Source organism: Oreochromis aureus, linkage group 18 (assembly GCF_013358895.1).
Source record: "Oreochromis aureus strain Israel breed Guangdong linkage group 18, ZZ_aureus, whole genome shotgun sequence".
Taxonomy (NCBI): Eukaryota; Metazoa; Chordata; class Actinopteri; order Cichliformes; family Cichlidae; genus Oreochromis; species Oreochromis aureus.
The window spans coordinates 24,935,345-24,960,501 of record NC_052959.1 but is presented as its reverse complement, the minus strand read 5'-3'; the positions used below and the strand labels follow the sequence as shown (position 1 = coordinate 24,960,501).

Here is a 25,157-nt window from a genome sequence, read left to right as displayed (position 1 = left end):
TGTCACACAGGTTCCTGTCTCAAGACAAAAACACCTGTTAGCCTTAAGTAACACGCTGTCTTTGCCTCACTTGGTTCCCTGTCACTCTGTTTTCGGAGCTGCCTGAGCCGCAGGCTCATTTCAAGTGGAGCACAGAAGCATTGCAGCCAGAGATGAATCAAAACGGGTCTCTCTCTTTCTCCTTTTAATAACCTACATTGGACTTTATTGCTTTTAAATATAGTGACAGACCTTTTCACAAGTACTAGACTATTAGCTAGCATTGCCCAGTACACCTTGATCAGTGTGCAATTTTGTAAATGTGTCGTTATTAGCTCCTTTTTTAAAATTTTTAATTCAAACTGTGAGTGTGACGCCACAGTTCTCCAAGCACATGTTTACGGGGGAAAAACATGAGAAGTGGAATCCTGAGCTGTAACCTTACTCGCTGTATAATAGTTAGACAGCATCATTTTTTTTGGCACATGAGTTGAGAAGCAGCACTTTACTGAATAGTGTTTCCTCTCCGTATCTCAGGTGTGGGCGCTGGGCGCTTGCCAGACTGGGTGAGCTGAGAACTAAGACTGAAACCTGCTGAGAGAGCGAGAGAGAGAGGGGGAAAAAAACATCACCTGGGACTGCTGAGGAGGACCTCTGTGCAGGTGAGGACCGACAGATGTGAGCAATATTTCAAGATGAAGTGTTTATACAGGCTTTACTTTTCAAATGGATCAATCACACTGGTTTTAGGGTTTGTGATTCACAACATGTGACAGTGCAAAGAAGGTGTAAAACATGACTGATATAAATTTGCATGCTTTCTTATGACTTCAGCTTAATAAGTGTAAACTGTTAGAGTAGCAGTGCAGAGAATATGAAAAAGTCCCATTAAAACAATTAAATAAAATCATAAACAAAGAGGATAAAATGCAAAATAAACCCCAACTACCTGCTTTTTTAATTTTATTTTTCTGCTATCATTCAAATCATTTCCCAAGCAGAACTCCAGTGTTACCAGGCAATATTACAAATCTAACAGGCAAAAACCATTGTTGTTTATACCTGCACACCTAACCTGCTTAGGTATGCAGCATGAGTTACCATGGCAATGCAAAGTGAACCACCTTTGTAATACTAAAAAGCAAAGATTAAACCTGAAGATACTTCACTAAAGCCCCAAATCCTGCTTCAGAGTACAGGCCTGTGGCTTTAGATGAACAAAATATTTTGTCTGCATGACTCACATGTTAAACGCGTTACTCTCTGGGTTGGACTCACAGCGTTTGTAACACTGAAAGCTTCATTTTGCATTATTAACAAGCTATGAGCAAATTAGAGAGTATTTCCTTGCTCTGAAGATCCTCAGATCTAAAAGACTCGGTATCCTTTCTAAAGTTGGTGACAACTGCAACACGTTTTTTGCTAAAGTCTCCCTCTATGCCAGGGGTGGGCAATCTCAGTCCACGAGGGCCGGTGTCCCTGCAGGTTTTAGATGTGTCCGCGAACCAACACAGCTGATTTAAATGGCTAAATTAGCTCCTCAACATGTCCTGAAGTTCTCCAGAGGCCTGGTAACGAACTAATCATGTGATTCAGGTGTGTTGACCCAAGGTGAGATCTAAAACCTGCAGGGACACCGGCCCTCGTGGACTGAGATTGCCCACCCCTGCTCTATGCCCTCACCTCTCGGCACTTTTGGTACTCAAGAGTTGAAGTTTTCTGTCACAGATGTCTGCAAAACGAACACTGCATGCTGCATCTGCATCTCACAGAGCTTGAACTGTGTTTACTGTGCATTATTAAAAACGCACAGTAATCAAACATGGTTTTAATGATGCAAACCTTTGGCAAACTGCAGGATTGTAACTGTGGAAACCACCTACCATTTCTTCCTGACTAATTGATGTCCAGAGTTCGGCAGTTTAAAAAAAAAAAAAAAATCAGATAGGTTTTTCATTTAATTGTAGATCAAGACAAAAAATAGCATTCTTCTGAAGTGAAGAGACGCCACTTTAGGGAGGTGCGTTTTCACTAAAGCAGACAAAATGGTTGTCAGATTTATTAATATTGAAAATAAGCTTAAGTCTTAATGTAGCAACATTGATAGTAAGTGCCTGCTCTTTTTAAAAATGAGGAGAATAGACATAAGGGACATTGAAACACCTTTCCTTACGTTGAAGTCAGTTTGGCTACTTCATATCCTGACTGTCAGCTTCAGTTGGGAAATTTGCTAATCAGAAAGATTTAGACCATACCCACATGTCTCTGTCATTATCCCTGTGACCTCAGAGTAATCATTAAAGAGAGAACTGCTTGGGAGGGAAATGAGGAGAGAGAAAAGGGAGTTGGAGAGGATGTCTCCTCAGTCAAATGATATTGGAGTGAGCAGAGGACAAGGATATGAAAGGAGATATGATTCTGGCCGTGCAAGGCATTTACATACGGTATGGAAATGTGAAAGACTCTGGCGTTGAGGACACATTTCCTGCTGCTCTTAGGTTCACACGGCCGTCAGCAGGGTGGAGCTTCCTGACCCATGGAGAATTACTTCCAGGCCGAGGCCTTCAACCTGGACAAGGTGCTGGACGAGTTCGAGCAGAACGAAGGTGAGCTTTAATAGATGCAGACAGCAGACGAGGACGAGCGGTGAGTCATTGCGCACAAGGAAAGGCGAACAGAAAAGGAAGAGCTGCTGTCAGCGTGCCATTGCACAACCTCTGAGAGTAAATCATCAAGGTGTCAGAAAATCAGCCACCGCCCATTAAGTCTGAGTAACATTCACAGGTGGGGATTGAGGGCGGGCCACAAGGGGATAGGATTAATTGAATTTCCCATTTCCCTTAGGCTTTGAGACATCGTGTAACTGGTGCAAGACGGGAGGGTTGGCTGTTTTCATCACACTTAATGATCCCAAAAGTGTGTCGGAGCCTTTTTGGAGACTCTGTGATTTCACAGTTTATTTATGGTAATTGTGAAGTAAACACTGCATTACTGAGCTGTGTATCTGCATTCTCTCAGCATTTCAGCACACATGCCTGTTATAGGGAAAAAAAGATGGCTCTTCTTCTAAATTTGTCTTCTAAAGTCCTGCAGATCCATGCGCACAAACTAGAGTTTAATGTTACTGTGAACTTGGTGTGTATTTTGTCTGTCTGTGGTTATCTTTGACCTCTGTCAGAGATCCAGTCTGGCAGATTAAGTGTGCGTGTGTTTGTGTACGCTGCACAATGAAACGGCTTTGCATGAACTGCAGTGGATGGAGGCGAGAGCCGACTGTGTGAGGAAGTCGGTTTAAACAAATATTTTAAGAATTTCTACTTGTATTACACAGCAGTTATATGTCGGCTTGACTGATGGCTCCCAGGGGCGAGCGAGCCATTTTGGCCCACTTTCTCAGAATTTCCCAGTCCATCCACACACTAATTTCCCACTCCATGCCAACCTCATTTCTCAGTTCATCCCCTGCTTTGTTCCTGCCATTTTTAGCTTTTTCGATCACCTGGAAGTGCGTATCTTTGTATCAGTTCTCTGTGGCTGTTCTTGTGAGACCGCTCAAAGGTTCATGATCTCCTAACCACTTCCTCATGTTTCAGATTTCAGATTTCATGTGTTAAGCAGAAAATTAGAAGCTGTTTGGAAAGTGAAGATAAATGATTGTGTCCAGCAAATGCAAAGTGCAACAGGGGACTACATCAAGACAAATATTAATTTATGTCTTAATAGATATGGCATGAGGATGACAACACCAGTTTAGACATTAATATTTTGGTTGATTTGGTAAAAAAAAAAATTAGTTGTAGATATAATTTGTGAGTACATTAAAATATGTTCAAAGAGCTTCTGCTGAGATCCATACAATCTTTCATTTTTTCTCTGCAGATGAGACGGACACTCCCATTCTCTCAGATGCTAAGTGGACCCAGATCCTGGCCCCACCAACCCACATGCTTTCTTTGAACCCTGCACTGGCTCACGCAGACCTCAGCCCCCGGGAGAGTCCCCTGTCTTTTAAGACCCTCCCCGACTCATCCTCCACCCCTTCCCCAGGGGCTGATCCTAAAAGGCATCCTGGTCCCGAACCTCCATCCTGGGCAGAGGAGAGGCCGGCAGACGTCCACAGTCCTCCCCTCCCCCAGCCCAATATCGGCAAACTGGTGGGCACCGACGACCTCTCGCCGCCCCCTGTGACGGCCTCTGACACCGTGGAGAATGGCTGCCTGTCCAGTCCACAGCTGGATGGCCTCAGCAAAGAGATAAGTTCTCCTGCAGACATCCAGCCTGGTGATTCTGGCCAGGAGACTAAACGTGAAGAGACAGCTGCCTCGTCCGGAGGAGGAGGCTCGTCTGTCAGTCACACTCGCTTCAGCTTTGAGGTTGGATTACAGGAACAAACACCGTCCAAGAAAATTCTCCCAAATGTGGAACACACGACACAAAATGGGGATGATGGCAGTTCAGCTGCCTTACAGGACTTTGGCCCAGAAACGCAAACTGGAACTATAAAAGAGGAGCAAGGGGAAAGTCTCCTGAATGGGAGCAGGGTTGTTCAGGGTGAGTGTGAGTTGGAGGAGAACGGTGCGTCTCCTTCGGACAAGGTTGGGCTGGAGAAGGAAAGGAGATGTGGTCCAGAGGGACAAGTAGACCAGCACCACAGAATAGCAAATCTTCCAAATGGTTTGGAACAGGAGAGCGGGAGCAGCTCTAAGCCTCAGGAGGTGGAAGAGAGGGTAGAGGAAGGCATTTCCCCCTCTCCTGTCCCCTCAAAAGAGGACTCTGTAACTGAGGAGAAAGAAATGGAGGAAAGCAAGCAGGAAAGCGGCGAGGGAGGAGCAGGGGGATCGGGTTGCATCCAACCAAAACTCAACAACCGGCTGCAGCCGGTCAGCATTCCCTATGGAGGCGCCCGACCCAAACAGCCCGTCAGCCTCAAGCTCCAGATCCCACAGCCGTTGTCAGGCCAGGTGCAGAACCTGCTCGGTCCGTCTGCCGCCAACAAGAACAAGAACCTCGAAAACCAATGCCGGAAAGGCACACCCTCCGAAACGTCGCCCACCGGGACTGACCAGAGTGCAGTCAGCGTGAATGGAGATGGCATCATCCACTCTCCATCCCTCATACCCCCAGAGAGCCCAGACAATGATCTCCAGGCAGGGCAACAAGGTGCTCTGTGCAGGAAACCTGCCAGCTCTCTGGGAGAGGTCGCCCCTGTGTGGGTGCCTGACTCCCAGGCTCCTGTCTGCATGAAATGTGACGTCAAGTTCACCTTCACCAAGAGGAGGCATCACTGCAGGGCCTGTGGCAAGGTCAGTGGTGTACTAAAACTGTACTAATCTCATCCATAAAGAGCAGTCTAGCTATAATGACCTATTACACAGCAGTGTACCTTGGTGATTATGTTGTTTTTGATGTTTAATTAATCTCATAAGTGTGCCCCAAAAGTAGGCAGTGTTTCTGCTGTTTACATACAATAAAATATTGTTAAGATGAGATTGGGGGTCAGCCTCGCAGAACCATAAACAGCCCATTTTGTTGGACTGCAGCTACCCTGTTCCCCAACTTACATCTACACATAACAGAACAGCCTTTCTGAATGAATAAAAACAACACAGCGGCTGGTGCCTGTACATACGGTGCTTTCTAAGAATACATGAGGGATATACATTCCCTACTTCTGTCTCCTCAAAGAAGCTTTCCTGACCTTTACCCCCTGAGTGTCAGAGATCTTCCACTTCCTGCAATTTCTTTGCTGTCAGTTCACTTCAGCTGTTGGAGTTCAGCCCTCCAGTAACTCCACCCCTCCTTAGGCATCTAAAAGTGTGTGCAGATTATAAAATGTTCTCTAACGGTATTAAAACACAGAACAGCGTTTATGCCATGATAATGTGTAACAGTGACTTTTCACAGAATTTCAAGTCTGCGGTGGAAGTGGTGGAAGATTTATCGTGTTTTAATATTGAGCAAAAACAGAAACGGCGAGATGGAAAAACATGTGGAAATAGCTTTTGTTAGATGAAGGAGGTAAATTTAATGCAGGGCTGTGATAGACGATTTCCTCTTTAGGCATTTATTTGCAGATAGTTGGGCAGGTAGCTTTATAGCATTATGCCCACCCACACACACAAAGCAGGTTGTCTGCACTGTGCTCTAAGCTGAAGATGCAGTCGCTGACAGTGCAGTGGAAAAATCGGCGGACTGCTACTTAATTTCCCACGGTGGTAAACAAAATCACACACACTCCTTGCCACTTGAGCAGGGGGGAGTTGGCACTGCAGTAATACTAACACCTGCACTGGGGCTGCAAACAATAGACGCAGCGGGAACCTCGGTGCACCCTCCACCACAGTGCTAGATCCACAACTAGATTATAATGGTGCTGTGTGGCTCTGAAATTAAAAGGATCATCTACCCTCTGTCTAATTATTTAAAGTACATGATACTGGAAAATGACACATAATGAGGTACTAATCCATTGAAAGAAAAGTGTCGTGTACACAGCTGCAGCTCATTGAAGCACTGGCTCCGTACATGAAATCAGTGTCTATAAAACGCTACATTTCCTGCACATTTAATGACAACTTCCTGTCTGTTCTACAATTTAAAAAAAAAAAAGAAAAAAAAAAAGTCATTGTTACATTGAAGGAGATGATGTCATGTTGGAGGTCATATGTAGGATTCTGGTGTAAATGATTTTTCTGTCTCTCCGTGTTGTTTTTAAGGTGTTCTGTGCAGCGTGTTGCAGTCTGAAGTGCAGGCTCATGTACATGGACAGGAAGGAGGCTCGTGTCTGTGTCACCTGTCACTCTGCTCTGACAAGTGGTGAGCATCATTGCAAGTACTGCAAGGTTTCTTCTTTACAACTTATGAAATCAGATGTTAGAGGTGCACATTGAATTTAAATGCTGCTAACTGTTTCCTGGTATATCCAGATAAAACCTTTGTCCAATTGTACATTTTCATTATTTGCAGTCACACAGTTGACAGCGGTATATAAAGTCATCTGTGTTTATACAGCTTTCCAGTGTAATTCCTCTTAGAAGTGTGTTTGTTTGTTTGTTTTTACATAATTACAGAACACAAAAACAGACCATGGAGTATTACTTGGTTTAAGAAAGAGAGAAAAATTAGAAAAATAAAAGTGAAATAATTTATAAGAGACTAATAATATAATAAATAACAAGATTAAACAGTAATAGGGACTTGGTAAGATGTGCTTTCTCTCTCGTGGGATCTCATGGAGATTTGTTTTTATTTATTAATTTTTCTCCACATTATGAAGATTGCATAAGCAACACACAAGTTCTCTAAGGCTGGGCCACCTGGCTTTAGAAATGTGAGCCGCTAAACTCGCGGATATTATATTTTGTGTTCGCAAATCCAAAAAGAAATTCTTTCCAATTGAAAACCAAACTTTTTCTGAATAGATTGTCTAATTTTGCATGACGTTTGCACCACAAAGTTTGAAAACTTTTGAAAAGCCTGAAATCCAGTTGAGCAAGTCGTGATGGAACAATGCGTGACATAATATACAGCAAAACAAAACAAAGAATTACAGCTTTATGCAAAAGTAATCGAGTAAATGCTTCAGAAGAAATAAAGATCGGTTCAATAAACAGAGTAAAGGAGCAGGTGTATTGAAAACCTGATTTGAGGCGACAAAACAAAGTGTGTAAATGAAAAGGTGATGAAGCACAAACACAAGCGGTTTTTGACCATGCAAAGACAAGTTGATCAGAGCTTCTTAATGAATAAAAATGTGATCTGTGCAAAAGTTCAGTAGTTAGCAGCAGTTTGATTTGATCTCTAATGTGGCTCCGCTTCTGTGTAAATAAATCATGTTTACAGCACACATTTTGACACATCGTGCTATGAAAGGAACAGGTGATATTAATGACTTTAATTATGAGTGCAGGTCAGTCCAGGTTCACTGATTAATGACTTAATAATGAATTTTAATAATAATGTTGTTCGTTGGCGGCTTTCAAAGGACTCAAGGTCACCTCAGAACACAAAATGAACAAGAACAGCATTAAAAGGGATTTAAAATCCAAGAATACTATGAATGTAAAACGTATAAAACAAGATGGTTACAGCTGATATGCTAATGTAAACAGATGGGTTTTGTGCTGCGATTTAAAGAGTGTCAAAGAGTCTAGTTGATGAGCTGAGGTGAAGCACAGCTGTAGGCTGTAGCAGCTTTAAGGCTGAAGTGAAGACTTACAGGCCTCATTAGAGAAATTAGTAACACCTGTGAATTTTGTGCTATGAAAAAGTACCTGCTTACAGGAAAGTCTCCTAAATTCCCCAGGAGTTCTCCTGGTGTGAAAAATGTCTGTGTACTTATGTAACACACGTCGACTCGAAATGTTTACTGGTGCCATTTTCTCTCTGTCAGCTCAATCATGGGAGACGCCGGCTGCTGCAAGCAATCAGAGTCCAAACCCCAACAACCCAGCCGAGTACTGCTCCACCATCCCCCCTCTGCAGCAGGCTCAGGCCTCTGGGGTGCTCAGCTCGCCCCCTCCAACCGTCATGGTGCCTGTGGGAGTCCTGAAGCAGCCTGGCAACGAGGGTACGACCTTTACGGCGAATAAAAATACTCTTATGCTAACATTTTTTTTTTTTTTTTTTTGTAACCCTTGAAAGTGACACTCTGTCCTCTGCAGATTTTTCCTTATATGCTGATATTTCATTTACTGTGTGTGTGTGTGTGTGTGTGTGTGTGTGTGTGTGTGTGTGTGTGTGTGTGTGTGTGTGTGTGTGTGTGTGTGTGTGTGTGTGTGTGTGTGTGTGTGTGTGTGTGTGTGTGTGTGTGTGTGTGCGTGCTGCTTTGGTTTTTTTTTTCAAAATAATAATTTTTATGGATCAGTGCACTACTTTCCCAGCCGTTTACATTTCTAAATGATCACATTCACCCCCACATCAGGCAGTAGTAGCTATAAAATTCCAGCCCCCCTTCCCCCAAGTAAATTTTAATTAAAAATCCAAGGTAGTCCACTTAATTATATTTCTTGCCATTTTAGTATCATAAAACATGTTGTTGGGACAGTAACAGATATGTTTCTAAGTGATTTTTCAGTCTGTATGACCTCCAGACCTCCCACAGGTCAGGCTGCACAGCCTCAAACACTTCACCACGACGTGTCTGTCTACTTTCAACAGCATACTAAAAAATTATGTGTTTTAATATGCTTTAAAATCCTCTAACTTCATATTGAAGCACCACAGATTTCCTGCTGCAAGGAAGGTGAAATCCAAGGTCAGACGAGAGGTCAAAAGCGCAAATGAAGATTTGAAAAGATTCGAAATTGGACAGTTGAATTTCATGCTTGATATCAAACTGGATGAACAGTTTAGGAAAATTGGCATCAACCTACTTCAGTTGGCTCATTTCTGCCTAAATTCAGGGGTCAAAGTGCCTTTATATTTATGTTATTCCAGGTTTCAGTTAATAACTTTTTGTCAACCAATACCCTTAAGTGTCCTTTTCAGTTTTAGCCCCACAAAATCATTTATGTGTGGATTAATTTATTTTGAAAGAATTTTGGCTGTAGCCCAGTGTAATCATATTAAATAATCTTGATCTCAGCGTTGACCAAAACAATTACGATTGATGCTTTTAATCTGACAGCGTGTCTTTGACATTCAGGGTCCGTCTCACGAGAGCAGAGGAGGGTGTGGTTCGCCGATGGAGTCCTACCCAATGGTGACGCAGCAGAGTCACCCAAACCGCCGACCTCCAGCTCGGCTCCTTCGCAGTCACTCGCCATCAATAAATCCTCCACTTCTGAGTCCACTGAGGTAGGCTTGGCAGCCCCAACTAATACTATTAGGTTAGCTATGTATGGCCCTATTTGCTACTTTGCATTTTGCTGATGGGAGTCACAAAGAACTCTTTATGTGGTATTGTTGGTGGTATGCTGGCTCGGTCTCAGACTGTGATAAACAGCAGTAGGTCAAAGGAAACATTCCTTGTTGCATTATGAGAATTAGAAAATCCACTTGATTGAAATGCTTAAAGCTGGAATGTGCTTTACTCGGGTCACTCAGCTTGCTTCTAAATGGATAACAGAACAGCAAGCCGTATCCGGTTGTTTCTGTGGTTTTGGTGTATCGAGCATCAGCTGTCAGGATGATTCATGGCCTCTGAAACAAAGTGACTCCCTGTGAATCCCAGAAAGCCTTATTATGCTTTGTAGACAGAACATGAGCTTAAAACCAGACTTTAACATGTGAAAGTCAATGTGAGAATTCAAGTCTTAGTGAATTTGATGCCAGAAATTCATCTCCAGAGAAGACGAGCCCTTTAGTTTGACCGGAGCACACCAAAGGCATCTGCTGTGCATTCATGACTGTTTTCATGGTTTGCTTCTCAAATAAAAGCGACTAACCTAAAAAGGGCAGAGTGAGAGAGGCTTTGGTTCAGGCCAGAAGAAAAAGACCCTCAATCAGTTTTTCATTTTACTTATCACAGGGAAGAGTACGATGGAGCCAGTGAAACAAGTTAGACGATGCCTTCTGCCGCTGTGGAGGAGCTTTATCAAATCTGACAAAATGACTCAAGCAGCATAAGTGATCACATTTTGGTAGATTTATAACAGACCGGTCACAAAGTCTTTGAAAGAAGGTCAAGAGCGTTTAATATAAGATGCTATTAATTTGTATTGAGCTTGTTCAAGAAACTTAATGTCGGGATAGCTGTGGTCTCTAGTGTCGATCCAATATTTGTCTTTAAATAAAATTTAAAGGGACTTATTGTGTTAGTTTTCCAGTGTGACGTTTTCCTTTTTGGAATCTAGTAAAGTAGCTTTGCATGATTTACAGGTCAAAATAATCCTTATTTATCTTGTAGACTGTAAATAAACGATGGGTGTAGCCACCATGATGCCACCATTTTTTTCCCCTTTCAGAATGTAACATTAGTGTTTTGGCCACTGCCACATTATTTATTTATTTTTATGGACAGAAAATGACCATATTTGGACAAGAAGGTAGAATGCTAAGTTATCAGCTAATGCTCACAATCATGGTTAGCAAGCTGCATTCATTCATAAAGTGTAGGGTTGCAATGTACAGGCCAAGTAACAAACTAATAAAGTACTCCAACAGGAAGCCACAGGAATATTAGAATATTAGAATTCTCCAAAAGGCACCAGCAGCACGACTTTGGTCTAATTCAGTGGCTTGAATTCTCATTGGGCACACACAGCGGTCAGCTGTAGCACCTGTCAGTCAACGGAGCTACGGTTCCAAATTTAAGCCTTAGAGAAAGTCAAACAAATAAGTAAAGGGGAAAAAAATCACCATCACACACATACAATGAAGTGTCCACACCAAACAAAACATATTTATTTATTTTTTGTTCCAGGCTGCAAACGGGTATGCCAACTTTCTTCTGATTGGCTGCCCATCAGAAAACAGAAAGAGGGGTGTGTGGCTGGTTTCAGCTCACAGGGATTAATCATAATAGCTGCCTTTTAAATCTATCAGGCTAAATTGTTTTGGATCATTACTGAACAGCTCAATAAATGTAAAAATCACACTGGCAAAAATATCCAAGGTCAAGTTTAAAGAGAGGTGAATGAGTTCATAAGCAGTCGCCTGTCTACACATCCAGCGGAGCAACAATTAGTATTTATGTGGAGTTGTTTTCTGCCCACCTGATCAGCGTGGCTCTAATTTCTACTCCACTCTGTTACTCCACAGCACCGTGACTGTGCTGTAAAAGCAGTCATAGTGAACTAGATGAAGTTATGAGATGCTATTGAAGCTGTGTGACTCATGCTCTCCACCTGCTAATATTGATCATTGCAGCTTTAAGGATATAAGGGACCAAATGGCTGAAATGTCAGTTTTGTATTGTATCGAGTACTTTTCTTCTTCTTGGATTATTTTAAAGAGCACTGCTGATATTTAAATCCTACCTGCTCTGTTATTAATATATAGTTACACTTAATGCTTGTTGAACCTGTTCTGCCAATAGTCTCAGCCATAGTCGTGTTCCTGAGTATTGTCTGTATTATTACATCTCACTGTATGTTATAACCTTCAGTACATCTAACTCCACCCCCCCCCCACCCCTTCCTCTCCACCCTCAGGCAGCCCATACCCCTGTTGCCCCGGTGGGCAGCCCCGTGGGCAGCTCTCTCAGCCTGATCCCGGAGGACGGGCTCCCTCCCATCCTCATCTCCACCGGAGTCAAAGGAGGTACGGGAGGCCACATCACAGGTGCTTGCCCTCATCCTCACCGTTCTGCTGCCTCCTCATTGCTCCGTCAGCTACCGTTTTTTGTGCTTTTCTTAAATGTTGTTTCTCTCGTGCTTATACCGTCACCGCTCATGTTTCGACCACTCATTGCTAAGAGGGGGCGGGAGGGTGGGTTTGAACACAGTAATGCTGTGGCTATATGTGATTGCTTGGGAGAGTTTTTAGCTGCTTCCTAATTTGATTTTGTACTCATTTTACCATCTTCAACCCTCTCCTCCTCCCTCTTGACTCTCATTCTGACATCACCGTCTCTCATTCTCCGTTCCTCTCGTTTATCTTAACTTTGCCTTGACTCCTCCCGCTACCTGTCTCTTCTTCTACTCCGCTCCGACTACCTGCAGATTACGCAGTGGAGGAGAGGCCGTCGGAGATCGTCCTCATGCAACAGTTGGAGGAGGGAGGCCCAGACCCGCTGGTCTTCGTGCTCAACGCGAACCTGCTCGCCATGGTCAAGCTTGTCAACTGTGAGTTATATCTGTAGTGGTTAAAGCACTGTTCTGGGGGGATGGTTATTTTTTTAAAAGAAGAGCAGCGGTGAGCGTAGAGGCTGACTTCTAAATTAATAATTTTTTGATGACAAAAGGGAAAAAGGCAAAATACATATTTGGACTATATACATTTTTTATGATGGCTGATTTTAGCTCTTTTTTTTTTTTTCTTGTGAATTACTGAGTAGCCATGCTCAAACATGCTCAAATGCCTGAGGAGTTCTTCGCAGCCCTTCTCAGACGTAGAATATGTACCACTGCCTGGTTCACTTACTGTATCTGTTAAAGTAACAGCTTTTTGTCATTCACACACACGGCTCTGTTACACAGATGTTCATTATGCATTCGTTCAGACATTCCTGAAAGAGCTGCCACGCTAATGGAGTGTTTGGCGTGTAAGAAATGGAGAGTGTCCTTTACTCACAAATACTACTGAATAATACTCACAAATGTGTATTACAAATCATGATTTATAAATGTGTACCATTTGTCTCATACATCAATACCACATTATATATGACAGTTTTAAAAATCTGCATTGCAGAGTTTCTGGGTTAAGCCAATGAGGAGCGCCTTAAAACCCCCTCCTGGTCATTCTCTAAAATGACCAGGAGGGGGCAACACCTGTGGTTGCCCCCTCCTGACAGCTTTTAAGTCAGAGTTGTGTTGTTTGTAAAACGTGTTATGATTATGTTGTTCAGCCTGACTGTATGTGGTGATTTTTTTTTTTTTTTTTTTTTTTAATGGATTATTATTCATATAAAACATGTTAGAGCACTTCCGTAAAGGGCCTCTAATGTAACTTTGCCCTGACACGTTTTTCCCTCTTACCCCACAGACGTAAACAGGAAGTGCTGGTACGTGACGACTAAAGGGATGCACGCCGTCGGCCAGGCCGAAGTCGTCATTCTCCTCCAGTGTCTGCCAGATGAGAAGACCATCCCCAAAGACATCTTCACCCACTTTGTGCAGCTCTACCAGGAGGCCCTCAGTGGTAAGAACAACATTAGCAGCTCCACCAGGAGGCTCTCTGTTCCACCTGCACCGTGGAGCCATTCATCAGCGGTTCTGTCTGGAGGTCCACAGGTGGGGTGTCTCAGTCGGGGGCCTGCCCTGTTAAAAATGAGCAAACTCTAAATGTAGTGCACAAGAGGAAAATGTTTGAGCTCTACTTTTTGCTTCATAGAGACCACAGGTGCGCCCGGTCGAGCTCAATTTGGAAATCGGGTTACGGTCCAACACTGCTGTGTCTGGTTCATGAAAAATGGTCCAAACATTAGCGTCCTGCTGTCAGGTTGCCTCCCTCCAGGCGTGACTCCTCACCACCGCTTTGCAGTTCGTTTTTTCTTTTCTTTTTTTTAACCTCCGTATGCTGCAAAGCAAAAACGGCTAATATCGGCTGACTTTGACGGCTCGCTACCCTCAGGCTGTTTCCTTTTTCATATTCACACTGGAGCAGTTTCAAGATTGTGGATGGGAGCCATATTGTTTGTGTCTGTCTCGATTAGGTCGGCGTCCGTCAGGCCTCGAGAAGAAGTGCTGGCTTTAGCAAGTCCTAACTGCTGAGCTTTTTCCTGGCATTAGGGGTTATTATGTTATGTGCCATTTAAAGGCGTGGATCTATCCCAGAGATAATTAGAGACATGAACCCTTTTATTGGTAAAATTAAGTTGTAGAGTGAGCAGGCGAGCCACTGGTGTAGAGCTTATTGCAGACTAAACAAGGCTGCTTAGCCACACTGAGTAATCCCTGAGCCTTTCATATCTGTCTCCTCTTCTCAGGACCAAAGCTTTTCCCTTCTTAGCTTTTCATTTGTGCTCATTTTCTTACTTTATTTTTTTCTTCCTCTTCATCTTTTTCAATTTCCTGCTTTTTGCATTCCCTGCTTTTTATTATATTGCTCCCAAATGCCTCTTGCATTACTCCTCTATTTTCTCTCTCCTCCCCGCTGTGCTTTTCCTCTCTAATTCAATCAACCCCTCCTCTTCTACCTCCTTCCATCTCTTATATCACTAACCCCTCTCATTCCCCTTATTTTTCTTCTGCTTCTTTTAAGGTAACGTGCTGAGCCACCTGAGTCACTCCTTCTTCACGCAGAGCTTCCTGGGCAGCAAGGAGCATGGCGGCTTCCTTTACATCAGCCCCTCCTTCCAGTCGCTGCAGGACCTGCTGCTGCCCAACCCGCCCTACCTCTTTGGGATCCTCATCCAGAAATGGGAGACGCCCTGGGCCAAGGTCTTCCCCATCCGCCTCATGCTGCGGCTGGGAGCAGAGTACCGATGTGAGTTGAGAAGAATACGAGGCTCCGTACTGTGCCGTCACGGTGATTAAGAAGTAATAATGATGTGATTATGTTGCTTTAATGGCACTCAGACATGTTGCTAAAGAGCTGAAGTTCCCATTTAGTTTGATATGCAAAGAAAATGAAGCTGAGCAGTTTAAAGCACAGACAAAACAATCACAGATGTTGGATGTCATTTACAAATCTGCCCTTACACTTTGTGCACATTTATTTTTTTCTTTACGCTGTGGACAGACTACCTCAGATGATGCATGTGCACAAATGATAAAGGTGCGGGCGTCTTCGGTGTCCGACGTGAAAGAACGGTGGACATATCTATGTCTTTTCCTCCAAACAGTGGTCCTGTGTGGCACAGTGAGTGAGGCTCAAAGCGTAGCCAGGAATTAAGGATGGCTGTGTCACAATATGACCCATGCTCCCACTTCTGGTCACTAACCAACCAACTACCTTGATGATTAATGCAAAAACAAACTGAATATATAGAGGTAAAAGATGCAAAACAAAAAGTTTGTTAGAAGAAGAAAATTGTGCTGTTTCGGCAGCAGGAGCTTGTTTGTAAGGATGTGTTCTCCAGCTGCTGTCTTGAACCATCCCAGGGAGGGCGTAGCATGGAGAATAATGGCAGCTGTACTTTTCGGCTTCAACTCAGCAGGTATCATCAACGTTCAGTCAACACACATCAAACTTTTTACCAAAGTTTATTAGATCCAAGTCACACAGGCTAATGTGCTGTGAACCTATAAATCTCTTAAAATCACAGAGGTGACTTAAATGCTTTTTTGTTAACTGAAGGCAAATAAGACACTATTGTTTTAATTTTCCAAGGCATAACATTTTTTCTTGACTTCTCTCAAACATCTTCACTAGTTTCTTAATAATACACCTGTTTCCCTATTGGAGTTTCTCACTCGGCGTTATCCACACATACAACACCTGGTTGCCAGGGAAAAGTGAATTGCTCATATTACTTCCTGTTTAACAGACATTTCTGCACACAGTTGCGATGATGTCATGTTTCTGATGTAGGTTGCAATCACTCTGGGACTGATTTAACCTGGTATGAATTCATTTTGTAGTGTTGCTGTTAGTTGACTGGGTACATCACTTCAGTTATGTTTTTTTTTTTTTTTTTTTTTTTGCTGTACTTCACAACCACAATCACCTCATGGTGCTTTATGTAATAAGGTAATATTAGAGAGAAAGATGATCCCTGTAAGAGCAGAACTTGGCTGTGGTGGGAGGGAAGGAGTCTGTTTTAGGAGGTAGAGACTTCAGAAATTTGAATTGTGGACTGAAGTGAAGTGGAGACGCAGCAGATGTTTGTAGGATTGAATTAAAATGAACTGAGGTTACTCCAAAATGCTGCAGCACAAAAACGTTGCTCCTATTTCCAGCTTAGACAGCACTGAGGTCCCTGGGAACGTTAAGTGTGTGAGTATCCTGTAATGGTCTGTTGGGTCTTTATGGTTAAATATTAAGATCTAGAGAACTCAGTGTGTCAGCTGACTTCCTATCATGGCTTCCCACATGAAGCAGGGATTTAACGGCGACACTCCTCTTCACCGAATCTTCTTCTCTCACAGCCAGACCTGCCAGTGCCGAGCACCGCCCGCTCGGCTCTGTTAAGCGCCTTGTCTGCATCCAGCGAGCACGGATAGAATACATTAACAAAGCCGCACACAGTCGAAGCTCTTAAACACAAAACATTTGCACAGCCGTGAAATCAGCCCACCACACAAACGGCGCTGCTCTGCACGCTCTCACCTCTTACCTCAGGCGCTGACCAGCAGAAGGCCGAGACACTCGTCAGCACGAAGTGCAGATTGAGGCTGAGATTGATTTATTTCTTTGCTAATGAGAGTTTATACTGAGATCTCTTTTTCCCGGCTGTTTGCAGAGATAAGGCTAAAAATAGTCATCTAAGAAGCTTTAGTTGCTGAAGGAAAAAAGCAGCTGCTGTATTTTTTATTTATTTATTTTTTCACTTGTGGATTAGGAGTTCACTGTGTGTGATGCGTGGGGTCTCTTGTTCTGCTCATTTGCATTTATGGATGAAGAGGAGGAAAAAAAGAAGTTGTGTATCATTGAAATACCTGGAAAAAACCTACAGACCACAAAGCCCCAGAGCATTAATGAAATAAAGAAGCAGCTATTTTCTGCTGCTTGCTAATTCATAAGGAGTCGTCACAGCGGGGAGCCGCGTGTTTGATTTGGCAGCTTTTTTACGCCAGATTCCTGACACAACCCCAGAGGGATTTCTGTCTTCTGTCTCCTCTGAGTTATTTCACTTTTTAGGGGATTGTGTAATGAAATCATCTGTGAAATTATTTTGAAAATAGCAAAAATATAAGTCCATGAAACCAAATTTGTGGAAGAGGAAGATTCTCCTGTAATCACCAGTAGTCATTGTGTTCTGCAGTTTATCCGTGCCCGCTGTTCAGCGTTCGCTTCAGAAAACCGCTCTTCGGAGAGACCGGTCACACCATCATGAACCTGCTGGCGGTGAGTGCTTTGTTTTTCTCTTCCTGAGCTCACTTTTTAATTATTTTAAAGGTTAAGGAGCCCCGCTATATGCTGGGTATGTAAACAGGAATGTAACGATTCAAGTGCCTTGATGTTATGATGTTCATTCCAGTTAAACTGCACACATCTTCTTTATGTTTTTCTTTTTTCTTTTTTTTTCACTGTTGCAGGACTTCCGTAACTACCAGTACACGCTGCCGGTGGTCAAAGGTCTGGTTGTGGACATGGAGGTGAGGAAGACGAGCATCAAGATCCCCAGCAATCGCTACAATGAGGTGAGCGCCCGTCCGGTTTTATTTATCTTCACACAAAAATGAGAGAGATGATAGAGATTTCCACTTCATAGTGCTGCTTTTTCACTCATTCTACACACTTCAATCATGCAATGCGACCACAATGCTCTTCTTCACCAAATCTCTGTCTGTCCCTTACATGGTGCATGCATACATTTAAAAACCATCACTGTTAACAGCAGGCTGGTGAGATGCATGGGATACTTTCTTCTTAATAATATAAACGTTTTAACGCTATTCATTTAGAACTGAGTGAATCACAAGCCTGGTGTTTAATTACACTGAAAGTCACATTTCAAAGGTCTCATACCTGTAGTCGCCTTGGTCATAATTCTTTGGTCCACCTACGATTGACGTTTGATTTACCACAACTAGAAATCAACATTATATTCAGGACGTGTGTCCTGAGATTTTATTGGAAACATTCACCGCCTCTCTAAGTTGCATAAACTTTGGTTGCGTAGTTTTTGTGTAATCTCTGACAGTCAGATGGACTCACAGCTGCCTGTATACATTTGTTATATGGAGTCTTTAGTTTCAGTCTTTCTCAGTGTGGTCAAATTTCTTTAATCAGCGTGAAAGAAGATTTAGTGCACGTGTTTTTATTTAAAAGTGGGATTTGTTCACCTGTTCTGAACTCGTTATATCGTCCTGATAAACACCAAATTATAATGAATAAAAAGACTAAAATTGGTGGTGAAAGTAATATAATCCAAACTTAAACAAGCAAAACCTACTTAGGAAGCTGAATGAAATTACAATAAACAGAAAATGAAAAATGAAAATGAAATAAAATTACAGAAATTATAAAAGTATGTTATAACTCTGGCTTGCACCCCACCTCTGTGATGGATCTCTTGAGTTGATTTTTTTTTTTTTTTTTTTTTGAGTGTTTGTCTTTATAAAATGAATAGAAAGTAAAATCCTCGCATTAAACATTAAAAACAAATTCCAGAAAACGAGGGAAAGCAGATTTTCCTCTTATATAATTCATATTTAAGCATTATTTTCAGGATCAGGCATCATTTTTCAATCTTCTGACATGCCGACTCCCTCCATCAGACTAATGACATCAGTGAATGAGGCTGACTGTGTGTAGGTGCTGCGTGACAAACTCTCTGGAGTCCCTGCAGCTGAACATGAGGTGTGGGCTGCCCACGTGTTATAACGCTGCTGCCTCGAGGGTGTGAATGAACGGCGTACCAGAAGAAGTGATACGCGTTTGGGTGAGAAATAAAGCCGCGGCGGAGAGAGCGGTGCCGGTTGTAGCGTTTGGCTGCCGATGCGGTAACAGATGGGAACCCAGTAATGTGGAGCGGGGACTGTTGCTCAACAGCTTGCAGTTGAGCTTTTTTAGCGCAGCGAGTGGTTAAAACCCTCCAGATTTTCAGTTTTATTTCTACATTTTCAAAGGACGGCTTCAAAGAGAGGCAGAGGCAGGAGAGTTAGCAGAATTAATATGGGAGATCTTTCGGCTGTTGATATCCACCCGTGACGTGTCCTTTTCCCACAGTCTGTCAGCGCCATCCCGTTTAAACTGAGGACTTTACCCACAAGCCCACTGCAATTAGGCTTAACCAGGCAGCCTCTCTGCTCCACGCACACCCAAAGGGTTACTTAATTAGTCATGCATATTATTTGTCCTTGCAGCTGATGAAGGCCATGAACAAGTCCAACGAACACGTGCTGGCCATGGGGGCGTGTTTCAACGACCGGGCCGACTCCCACTTGGTGTGCGTCCAGAACGATGACGGGAACTATCAGACGCAGGCCATCAGCATCCATCACCAGCCACGCAAAGGTGCCGACTCAGAAACTGACTCGACCGTCACACTTGAGACCTCCTTTATCTCTGGCTCGTCTGGAAGGCTGCGATGCCTGAAAGTCCTCCTCCTGACTGTTTGTCTCATCTGTTTGCCTGAAAGTAGCTCAGCTTCTTACTTTATCTCTTTGTTTGTTTCAGTTACTGGAGCCTGCTTCTTTGTGTTCAGTGGTGCTTTGAAAGCCTCATCTGGCTTCTTAGCCAAGACCAGCATCGTGGAAGGTGAGAACAGCGTCAGCAAAGCTACACGTTGGCTGCAGAAATGTTGAAATGAGTCAAAAGAATTGTCACTAAAGTTAAAATAAATAAATAAAGTAAATAATCATGATCCTCAGTATTGAGTAAAGTAAGTCAACGGCTTTTTTCCCTCATTAGATGGCGTCATGATTCAGATCACAGCTGAGACGATGGACTCTCTACGTCAAGCCCTGAGGGACATGAAAGACTTCACCATCACGTGCGGTAAAGCCGACCAGGAGGAGAACCAGGAGGTCGTCCACATCCAGTGGACGGAGGACGATCACAACTTCAACAAAGGGTGAGATGAGGGGAAAAAAAGACAGGAGGAGAAGGGGAGCTGGAAGAGATGCGTTTATGTCACGGACAATTTAACTGATAGCTTCCCGGGCGCTGCATTTACTACTTTGCTATAAAAAGTCATTATGCACGCCGGGGGAATCCCTGTGAGGGAGAATCTTAGCAGGGTGGAATGATGCGGTCTGACACGGCTGTGAGATCCGGACTGCTGCAATCAATTTTATAGCAGGATGATAAAATCTGCTCATTTAAAAGCGACTCTTCACCGTTCAGTCTAATTCAGGCCTGTCACCAGATACGATATGACTTCATTAAGAGGATATTTTCACTGCACAGAAGCTGTTTTAACCCTCAGCCACTGTCACACAATCAGAGTTAGGCTACAGTGTATATTAAGCTCTTTTCTTTCATGTTTATTCATAAAATAGAACAGCCCACCAGAAGCCTATTGCTGCATAATTAAAGGATAGTTCAGGGTCACCTGATCCAGCATTGATCCAGTGACTGAAACAAGCTGTTTTAGCTCATCTCCCTCGGAGACAGCTTTTTTCTGATTGGCTGCCCCTCATAAACAGATGATCTGCACAGCAGGTGGGCTGTATGGCTAAGATGACCGTTTAACTACACATTCGTTCAACGCTTGATTTTATACAGTTAAAGCCTTTCACTCAGGGCCGTTTACAGTTAACAGATAACCTAACATGTGTTTCTTTGGACTGTGAGAGGAAGCTGGAATACCCAAAAGGAAGCCATGCAAACTCCACACAGAAGGAGCCCAGCCAGGGTTCAAAGTTCAAGGCACCTCAGTACCAACCGAGGAAAAACAGCCTTAAATGAAGCGTTTAGAGCAGCGTGAGCTTTAAAGGCGTCCACACAGTGGAATATAACTTAATAATGCAAGGCGACGGGGTCTCATTTAACATTTGCCCAGGAACAGTTAAAAAAAAACAACTGGTGTTTGCTCACACAGAGGGCAAAAAAACTACAATTTTAAAAATCAAAAACAACAACAACAAAAAAAACAACGAGCTGGCTTCAGCCTCTGCCCGATGCTTTGATGTTGGTGCTTTTGCTGCTCCAGCCGAGCAGCTGGCAGGTCAGCGCTTTGCTCAAGGGCAAAGCGCTGAGATGCTGCAGAAGCGGTTTATTTGGGTCTCCCACAAAGAATCAGCTTTTGCTTACTTGCGCGCTTCATTTGTAAGTTGTCTTTAATTCATTAGTGTCATTTGTGTTTGTTCAGCGTCATCAGCCCAATCGACGGGAAGTCCATGGAGTCCATCCCCAGCGTCAAGATCTTCCACGGCTCCGAGTTTAAAGCAAATGGCAAAGTCATCCGCTGGACCGAGGTACAGTCTGCTCATTTTACCCAGCGCCAGTGAGGAAATCAGGCCACCGCTGAAGCCTCTCAGGACAGACAGCTTAAACTGTTTTAACCTTCATCCCGAGAGGCTGCAGCTCCATTAACTCAGGCTAAACTAAACTCTGATGACACACGCCAGCACGCCATGATCATTTCTCCTCATATACAGTAGAAGACGAGCAGATTTAACATATTGTGTTAAAACAATACTTGAACTTGTATTATTTAGAGAAAAAGTTGAGTGCAGCTTTAAGACCCTGTTTTTGTGCTCAGGAGGTTTCATACAAAAAAAAAAAAAAAAAGAGGTCAGTTTATCTCAAAAAGTCTGAGTCACCTTCCTCTGCCCCTCACGGACTCTCGACTTTCTGTTCTAACCCACTCTCCTCATTATCACATATTACAAACAACCCCAAAAATATATGTATCTGTTCTCAAGTTTGCAGGTCTTTTTATAAGGTTGTTTTTCTGTGCTGCTCTCAGGTGTTCTTCCTCCAGAGCGAAGACCAAACCAGTGTTCTGAGCGACCCGGCCGACCACAGCCGCCTCACGGAGAACGTGGCGAGAGCGTTCTGTATGGCTCTGTGTCCACACCTGAAGCTGCTGAAGGAGGACGGCATGGCCAAACTGGGACTGAGGGTCACTCTGGACTCTGACCAGGTAGGACTCTGAGATGGTTTGTTTTATAGATGTAGACCCTGATGTGTAAACAGAACTTTGCATCAACAAAGAATGAACACACTTGAGGCCTGTAAACCAAGGTTATTATAGTTACCTAAAACAAGATCACAAACAGAAACAGAAAAATTGGGAATGTGTGGAACGAATCCTCCTAAAGACTGAACCCTGCCACAGTCTACATTATTTTTCAAACTGCTCATAAATCTGCAGAAAACCATCAGAAATCAGCCCGATGTGCCAGTTTACACTAGATCTTTGGTATGACTTCACCCTTTCCTTCTCTGCAGGTGGGTTATCTGGCCGGAAGCAACGGCCAGCCTCTCCTGCCTCAGTACCTGAGCGACCTGGACAGTGCTCTGATCCCCGTCATTCACGGCGGGGCGTGTCAACTGAGCGAGGGCCCGGTGGTCATGGAGCTGATCTTCTACATCCTGGAGATAATCTCTTAGGAACTTCAGACATCCCACCAACCTGCACCCCTACTCACCTCCAAACTTCTTCTTTTTTTCTTTTCTGACATCATCTCCCTTCGGCCGTTTGCACTTCAAAAGAGCCCGAAAACTGTGCCGTGCCCGGCAGGGTAGCATTCCTCAAGTCAAACCTATGCATCCACCCACGGTCTGAGGAAACTCTGAATAGGATCACCTGTCACCTTAGTCAGGATGTCTCCACAGATCACACTGTGTCCGTCCTGATACCCACACTTTTGCTGCCTCTGAGAAGCTGCCACACGACGAGTGTCAGGCGGCTGATATTGTGCAGTTTGTCCTCAGATAGCGAACGCATCCGGGAAGGGATGAAGGCACTAAGTAAAACTTTATTGTCTCATTCGGAGTTTAAGAAGAGTGTTCATTACAATGAAAGGGTCACAGGGTGTTTAGTGTTTAAATCAGTAAACCAGTGCCATTAGAATCGTGTCTGTGAACCTAAAAGCCGAGCGTGATGAATTGTGGATTTATTAAGCCTCTCAACTTTTCTCTTAAATGCAGCCTTAGCTTCATGATTTTAGACAAATGAGTGAATTATGAAATGAGTAAAACCAGGGTGTGCGTGAATAGGATGATGAATTATTCTGTGTATTATCAGAGGAGCTGTAGAATTAACAATCAACTCCATCTGTTTCCTGGTTTAAGAGCTGCAGAGTTTTTAAGGAGAAAGCTGTCTCCTTTCTACCGGACACAAACCTGTAGTGATCAGTGACGTCTCTGTAATTGCAGCCGTCCTCACAGGTCAGGACACCCTGAGCTCTCGTGCATTTTGACAAAGAGACAGATTATTCCCTAAAGGAGGCCTTAACACTGTGAGAGTAAAGCCAAAACTGTCATGGCTGCACAAATGCAAAATAAATCAACCAGAAGTAGTGACTAAATTACGAGCAGAACTGTGCCAGATAGGACCTCTCCTGCAGTGACACACAGCCTTCAATCAATCAAATGCTATGAGAGAATGGGGGATAATACAGCCTCTTTAATACCAAGTGAAAGAGCCACGAGTTTTGGTTAAACCTGCTGCGATTCTGCCCTTTGGTGCATAAAGCAGCACTCCAGAGCTCAAAACATCAGTTGGGGCCAGATAGTTAAATTTGGTCTCTAAACACAAAAGAAATCAACTAAACTACAACAGCGGTTCCATCTTATAATCTAACCTGCAGATATGTTTTGACCCGTTGAACGTATTATTAAAATCTGCTAGTTATGACCTGGTCATCTTATGTGAATCACATTGCAATGCAGGTTTACAAGGGTCCTCTGAAATGTCCCTAGATGTCTTTCTGATGCTTAAAAATTCAAAATAAGCTTTGTTTTATTCAGCACGACATGAAAGTGGTGATTGAGCACAAAAGGTCAGCAGGAAGGTGTTCGCTGAGGTCGCGAAGAGTGAGCCAAGAGCCAAGCAAGTTTTTTCTTACAGCCACAGGACTCACCCCCTGGTGGCCATTACAAAAAATGCACCTGCACATTGATGGAAACTACATTCATGGCTCCTACTTGGATGCTCCTTAAGTGTGGGTATCTGGACTGACTTCCTGCTTCCTGATCACACATCACTGTGGCAGCGGGAGGTCCTGAAGCATTGAATTCTGGGTAAAACCTGCCTCTGTGTAGCACGGATGCTGGTGCAAGGGAGAGTCATATCCGTTACTGAAATATTTGGACTATTTCTGTTTCAAGACAGTACTAATCATCATGGAAGGAGGTGGTGATTTATTTTTTTTATATTTTTTTTGCACCGTGGTGCTCAGTGCCTGCAGGAGTGTTTCATCAAGGGAGAAAAGGAAAATGAAAACCATTTCAGATTCACTTCTTAAGCTTTACTCATCAGTCACCAGATGCTTTACTTCACTCGTTGTACATACTTTTGTAAGCAGGATGATTTCTCCTCGATCACACCCGAAACATCTGTAGCCTCCAGAGATCCCAGTATTATCGTTCAGACAGCTGATTTAAATAAAGGTTCCGATGCTTTATCGATAATCAATCTGTACATAAATGTGTGGGGGGGAGTGGAGGGAAATCAGTTTTTAATATCATCAGTCATTCAGTGTTGGTTCAGCAGAGGTCGGAAAAATCTTCACCTCATTTTTGTCTTTTTAATCATAACAAGAGAATAACTGTTGAAGATGTAAAGGTATATATATAAATAAATGAATATATATATATATATATATATGAACTGTATTAAATTGCAGATGCAGTGCACTGGATTTAAGCCATTTACAGGAGAGTTAAAGTGAGCGTCAGGGTGTCCTGGAAGTAAGAGGTCAGTATTTGTCGAGACCCGGGGTTCCTGCAGAGACTTAAATGACCCGAAGCTGAATGTATCTCATCTCAAGTTGTCTGCATCCTTCCAAACCTCGAAGTCGAGACTTTTCCAAACACCCTGAACCTCTGAGGTGTTTTCTAAAATCAGG

At 43.3% G+C, this 25,157-nt stretch overlaps 1 protein-coding gene across 2 annotated transcripts in view; it reads left to right on the top strand.

The window, feature by feature from the left end:
- Positions 1 to 24,720, top strand: part of zfyve9a (zinc finger, FYVE domain containing 9a) — a 34,529-nt gene extending 9,809 nt beyond the window's left edge. Inside the window, exons 2-19 of one of the 2 annotated variants that reach the window (XM_031731031.2) lie at positions 517 to 641; positions 2,478 to 2,585; positions 3,859 to 5,282; positions 6,696 to 6,795; positions 8,372 to 8,548; positions 9,626 to 9,777; positions 12,075 to 12,183; positions 12,585 to 12,707; positions 13,570 to 13,725; positions 14,788 to 15,012; positions 17,453 to 17,535; positions 17,727 to 17,831; positions 19,500 to 19,650; positions 19,813 to 19,893; positions 20,047 to 20,209; positions 21,449 to 21,554; positions 22,049 to 22,225; positions 22,534 to 24,720. In XM_031731031.2, coding sequence (XP_031586891.1) covers positions 2,516 to 2,585; positions 3,859 to 5,282; positions 6,696 to 6,795; positions 8,372 to 8,548; positions 9,626 to 9,777; positions 12,075 to 12,183; positions 12,585 to 12,707; positions 13,570 to 13,725; positions 14,788 to 15,012; positions 17,453 to 17,535; positions 17,727 to 17,831; positions 19,500 to 19,650; positions 19,813 to 19,893; positions 20,047 to 20,209; positions 21,449 to 21,554; positions 22,049 to 22,225; positions 22,534 to 22,695 — 3,564 coding nt within the window. In that variant the 5' untranslated portion in view covers positions 517 to 641; positions 2,478 to 2,515 and the 3' untranslated portion in view covers positions 22,696 to 24,720. Of the gene's footprint in view, positions 1 to 516; positions 642 to 2,477; positions 2,586 to 3,858; positions 5,283 to 6,695; positions 6,796 to 8,371; positions 8,549 to 9,625; positions 9,778 to 12,074; positions 12,205 to 12,584; positions 12,708 to 13,569; positions 13,726 to 14,787; positions 15,013 to 17,452; positions 17,536 to 17,726; positions 17,832 to 19,499; positions 19,651 to 19,812; positions 19,894 to 20,046; positions 20,210 to 21,448; positions 21,555 to 22,048; positions 22,226 to 22,533 lie in introns of both variants that reach the window. The other variant, XM_031731030.2, reaches the window with a different exon arrangement.
- The last annotated feature ends 437 nt before the right edge of the window (positions 24,721 to 25,157 follow it).